The sequence below is a fragment of the Mustelus asterias genome, unplaced genomic scaffold (assembly GCF_964213995.1).
Source record: "Mustelus asterias unplaced genomic scaffold, sMusAst1.hap1.1 HAP1_SCAFFOLD_693, whole genome shotgun sequence".
NCBI classification, from domain to species: domain Eukaryota; kingdom Metazoa; phylum Chordata; class Chondrichthyes; order Carcharhiniformes; family Triakidae; genus Mustelus; species Mustelus asterias.
This window is the reverse complement of record NW_027590642.1, coordinates 215,508-221,507: the sequence shown is the minus strand read 5'-3', so window position 1 is coordinate 221,507 and position 6,000 is coordinate 215,508. Positions and strand designations below refer to the sequence as shown.

The window sequence follows — 6,000 nt, the reverse complement described above, 5'->3', positions numbered from 1 at the left end:
TTCAAGAATTGAACAGAATTAGCAGTGACTCTGTGTCGCAAATACATTTCCTGAAATATTACATGTAAAATGTATGGCTGTTATGGGGAGTTTCTCGGTGGAATTTTACATGGAAAATTGTATTTGTTACAGGGTGTCAGAATACGGGATCGTCTAACACCACCATGGCTGAAGGATCAGATCCAACATCTTCAACAAGAGTGAAAATGGATGCGGGTAGGTTCAGAAAATAATTAAAATCGTAATTTCTTACAGGACAAAGTTCCAGGTTTTGAGCAAGAATCAATCGTTCAAATACAAAGTTAAAAGAGAACAGGGTCTGAGCAGGAAGAGGAATTGAGTGACCATCTAGAGGTTCATCCCAGTCACAGATGGAGGGAGCTCATGAGCTCTGGTACTGTCCAATAGATAGCTGGGGGCTATAAGGTGAATCTAGACAGTGACGAAACCAGAAAATCCCACTCGAGATCAACGGACCTTTCCATGATCTGCCCCTCCCCCGCTCTGATTCTCCTGCCATGTGGGACGGTAAAATACACCCCAACAAACTGCAGCACGGTTTAAACAGTGAGTTAAAATTCCAGCTGATCCCACTGGACAAGTCAAATCTCAGGATCGAACCTGGCTTAATTGATCCTAACTTTTATTATTTATGTAGTGTTCGGATGTTTACTTTGGATGGCAACTACTGAACTGAGCCACTGGCTCCATCCTCCCCGGGTTACACACTGTCTGATCTCGCTGACTCCATCCTCCCCGGGTTACACACTGTCTGATCTCACTGACTCCATCTCCCCGGGTTACACACTGATCTCACTGACTCCATCCTCCCCGGGTTACACACTGTCTGGTCTCACTGACTCCATCAAAGAAAATTACAGCACAGGAACAGGTCCTTAGGTCCTCTTAGCCTGACCATGCCGCCCGAATTAACTAAAATCCCCAACCCTTCCAGGGACCCAATCCCTCTATTCCCATCCTATTTATGTATTTGTCCAAATGCCCCTTGAAACTCACTATCGTATCTGCTTCGACTACCTCCCCCGGCAGTGAGTTCCTGACACCCACCGCCCTCAGTGTAAAAAAACTTGCCTCGTACATCTCCTTTAAGTCTTGCCCTTCGCACCTTAAACCTATGCTCCCTAATAATTGACTCTTCCACCCTGGGAAGCAGTTTCTGACTATCCACTCTGTCCATGCCCCTCATAATCTTGTAGACTTCTATCAAGTCGCCCCTCAACCTCCGTCGTTCCAGTGAGGACAAACCAAATTTCTCCAAACTCTCTTCATAGCTAATGCCCTCCATACCAGGCAACATCCTTTCTGTACCCTCTCGAAAGCCTCCAGATCCTTCTGGTAGTGTGACGACCAGTATTGAACACTATTTTTCCCAGCACAGCCTAACTAAGGTTCTATAAAGCTGCAACATGACTTGCCAATTTTTAAACTCAGTGCCCCAACCGATGAAGGCAAGCGTGCCTTTGCCTTCTTGACTACTTTCTCCACCTGCATTGCCACTTTCAGTGACCTGTGTCCCTGTACACCCAGATCCCTCTGTCAATCAATATTCTTAAGGGTTCTGTCATTTACTGTATATTTCCTATCTGTATTAGACCTTCCAAAATGCATTACCTCACATATGTCTGGATTAAACTCTATCTGCCATCTCTCCGTCCAAGCCTCCAACCGATCTCTATCCTGCTGTATCCTTTGATGGTCCTCATCGCTATCCGCAAATCCACCAACTTTTCTGTCGTCTACGAACTTACAAATCAATCTAGTTACATTTTCCTCCAAATAGCAAAGTTTCAAGCACTGATCCATGAGGAACGTCACTTGTCACAGGCCTCCATTCAGAAACACACCCTTCCACTTCTACCCTCTGTCTTCTTTGACTGAGCCAGTTCTGTATCCACCTTGCCAGCTCACCCCTGGTCCCATGCGACTTCACCTGTACCAGTCGGCCATGATGGACCTTGTCAAAGGCCTTACTGAAGTCTATATAAATAACGTCCACTGCCCTACCCTCATCAATCATCTTCGCCACTTCCTCAAAAAACTCGAAGTTAGTGAGACACGACCTCCCCTTCACAAAACCATGTTGCCTCTCGCTAATCGGTCCATCCTGCCTGGGTTGCACACTGTCTGATAACACTGACTTCATCCTCCCCGGGTTACACACTGTCTGATCTCACTGACTCCATCCTCCCCGGGTTACACACTGTCTGATCTCACTGACTCCATCCTCCCCGGGTTACACACTGTCTGATCTCACTGACTCCATCCTCTCTGGGTTACACACTGTCTGATCTCACTGACTCCATCCTCCTGTAGCTTTATACCCTCAAACCCAAATTTTCCATTCACTTTCACCTTGAAGTAAATCACAGTCGGGCTTTGCACAATCGTACCCATAGCAAAGCGGACACATTCTTTCAATGATCTTAATGATCCTTTGACTGGGTCCCTCATGGCAGACTGGTGCAGGTGTCAGATAGACACCGATCTGTGCACCTGGAAGCGTGCAGTGTCTGTAATACTCATCCAGCTCTTCTCCAGATGACACAATGGATAGATTTGATCGAGAGGGAATTGCACCCGCACTGTGAGTTTACCAAACAAAGTGGTCCTTTGGAAACTGAGACCGGTTATTAATTGCGCCACAGATTACTTTGCTAATCTGATAATTAGAATCTATCCGACACACAGAGGTATTTGCACATGCAAGTGTCTGAATGAAGCAAAAAGCTCTTCTCCAGATGACACAATGGATAGATTTGATCGGGAATTGAGCCTGGACTGTTAGTTTACCAGACAAAGAAGTCCTGAGGAAACTGAAACTACTTATTAATAATTGGAAGTCAAACTATGTTTGGTTCCAGGAGAGATGCTGCATTTTGTGAGGTAAATATTTCTAGTGGCTGGGTAGAAAGAGGGAAGTGAGTGACCATCTGGAGTGACATCAGCGTCACAGGTGAGGGAGTTCCTGAGTACTGGAATTGTCCTATAGATAGCTGGTATTGGGAACTGCCTATATTGAGCTCAAACAACTCAGCATCTTGTCTGGAACTGAGCATAATTTAAATTATAATTATTAATAACTGGTTATTGAGGACTGACAGGGAATGTCAGCGGTCTCTACCTGTGATGCTGCTGAAAGAAAGCCAAGCCCAATGGAGAAATAACATTTGCAGATTGCCTGGGCTTGCCTGGACGCGTTTCAAATCAGAATACACAGGTCGCGTAAAAATGAACTACTGGAGATCTGGAACAAAAACAGAAAATGCTGGAAAAACTCAGTAGCTGTGGCAGCATCGTGGAGAGAGAAACAGAGATAACATTGGGGTTCGAACCAAGAGTCATCGTGGACTCAACATGTTTACTCTGTTTTCTTTCCCTCAGATGCTGCCAGACCTGCTGGGACTTTCCAGCACCTTCTCTTTATATTTCAAGAATTGAACAGAATTAGCAGTGACTCCGTGTCGCAAATAAATTTCCTGAAATATTACATGTAAAATGTATGGCTGTTATGGGGAGTTTCTCGGTGGAATTTTACATGGAAAATTGTATTTATTACAGAGTGTCAGAATACGGGATCGTCTAACACCACCATGGTTGAAGGATCAGATCCAACATCTTCAACAAGAGTGAAAATGGATGCGGGTAGGTTCAGAAAATAATTAAAATCGTAATTTCTTACAGGACAAAGTTCCAGGTTTTGAGCAAGAATCAACGGTTCAAATACAAAGTTAAAAGAGAACAGGGTCTGAGCAGGAAGAGGAATTGAGTGACCATCTAGAGGTTCATCCCAGTCACAGATGGAGGGAGCTCATGAGCTCTGGTACTGTCCAATAGATAGCTGGGGGCTATAAGGTGAATCTAGACAGTGACGAAACCAGAAAATCCCACTCGAGATCAACGGACCTTTCCATGATCTGCCCCTCCCCCGCTCTGATTCTCCTGCCATGTGGGACGGTAAAATACACCCCAACAAACTGCAGCACGGTTTAAACAGTGAGTTAAGATTCCAGCTGATCCCACTGGACAAGTCAAATCTCAGGATCGAACCTGGCTTAATTGGTCCTTACTTTTATTATTTCTGTAGTGTTCGGATGTTTACTTTGGATGGCAACTACTGAACTGAGCCACTGACTCCCCGGGTTACACACTGTCTGATCTCACTGACTCCATCCTCCCCGGGTTACACACTGTCTGATCTCACTGACTCCATCCTCCCCGGGTTACACACTGTCTGATCTCACTGACTCCATCCTCCCCGGGTTACACACTGTCTGATCTCACTGACTTCATCCTCCCCGGGTTACACACTGTCTGATCTCTACCTGACTCCATCCTCCCCGGGTTACACACTGTCTGATCTCACTGACTCCATCCTCCCCGGGTTACACACTGTCTGATCTCCCTGACTCCATCCTCCCCGGGTTACACACTGTCTGATCTCACTGACTCCATCCTCCCCGGGTTACACACTGTCTGATCTCACTGACTCCGTCCTCCCCGGGTTACACACTGTCTGATCTCACTGACTCCATCCTCCCCGGGTTACACACTGTCTGATCTCACTGACTCCATCCTCCCCGGGTTACACACTGTCTGATCTCACTGACTCCATCTTCCCCGGGTTACACACTGTCTGATTTCACTGATGAAGTTTCAACAAAATAATAAAATATTTATTAAACAAGGGAAGAGAAACTGTAATAAACTGCTGCACTCCAACTATACCTTTCTGGGTATATAAATATTTACAAGGGGACATGTTCTGAAATCTATTTAACGCTTTGATGTTCTCGATAAGTAAACAGTACATGTAAATCAGTAGGCAAACTGTGGGCAGATACACCACTCTCTGTGGCCATGTGACAGATGTTTCCCAAGCACCCTCTGTGGATTTTCTTTTATCAATCCTTCGTTCTCAATGCTGATCTCACTGAGACAACTTTTTTTTATTCATTCATGAGACTTGGGCGTTGCTGGCTGGCCAGCGTTTATTGTTCATTCCTAGTTGCCCTTAGTGAGTTGCTAAGATATTTCAGAGGGCAATTGAGAGTCAACCACAGAGCTGTCGCTCTGGAGTCACATGTAGGCCAGACCACGTAAGGACAGCAGACTTCCCTCCCTAAAGGACATCAGTGAAGCATCAACAATGCTGACCATCAACACTGTTTCCATGGTCATCGGTAGATTCTTAATTCCAGATTTTTAAAAAAATTCAGATTTCGCAAGCTGCCATGGCGGGATTCGAACCCGGTCCCCGAAACATTAGCTGAGTTTCTGGATGAATAGTCTAGCATTAATAAAACTAGGCCATTGCTTCATTTGGACTCTGTTTTCCATATGAGTGATGCAATCTTTGCTGTTGAAGAGCACGCTTTGGAATCTTCTCCAATTGATGCTTCTATTGAATGTCTTCATCAAGAATACACTGCCAGGATTTCAGCCTCTCTTTATTGTGTCCATCTGCCCTGGATCACCACATAGATTCAAGCTTCACTTGCCGCAGACTCGCTATGGCACGTAGCCATGTCAACAGAACACAATGTAATCAGAAGTTGGTGATAGCTTATTGAATCCTATCGGCCTCAATAAGTTGTCACCAACTTCTGATTACATCCGAGGTCTGGCTTCTTGTAAAATGAATTTAAAATCGGCTTCTTGCAGTTGTCTGTACCTCTTGGGACTTTCACTGCTCCTTTCTGTAACAACACTGAACATGACCTTGTTCAGATTCCCACTGTTTGGTGGCACAGTAGTTGGCACTGCTGCATCACAGTGTCAGGGACCCAGGAATCGATTCCAGCCTTGGGTGTCTGTGTGGAGTCTGCACAATCTCCCCAGTCTGCATGGGTTTCCTCCGGATACTCCGGTTCCCCTCACACTCCAAAGATGTGCATGTTAGGTGCACTGGCCATGCTAAATTTTCCCCAAAGGATATGCAGGGGTGAATGACCTCCTACACTGTAGGAATTCTATGATTCT

General features: G+C 45.4%; 1 protein-coding gene across 1 annotated transcript in view; it reads left to right on the top strand.

Annotated features, from left to right (window-relative positions):
* Positions 1-132: 132 nt before the first annotated feature.
* The window catches only part of LOC144487270 (NACHT, LRR and PYD domains-containing protein 3-like), a gene marked incomplete at its 5' end in the record, with an annotated part of 28,856 nt that continues 22,988 nt past the window's right edge, over positions 133-6,000 (top strand). Inside the window, 2 exons of the mRNA XM_078205354.1 lie at positions 133-216; positions 3,580-3,663. Coding sequence (XP_078061480.1) covers positions 133-216; positions 3,580-3,663 — 168 coding nt within the window. The remainder of the gene's footprint in view (positions 217-3,579; positions 3,664-6,000) is intronic.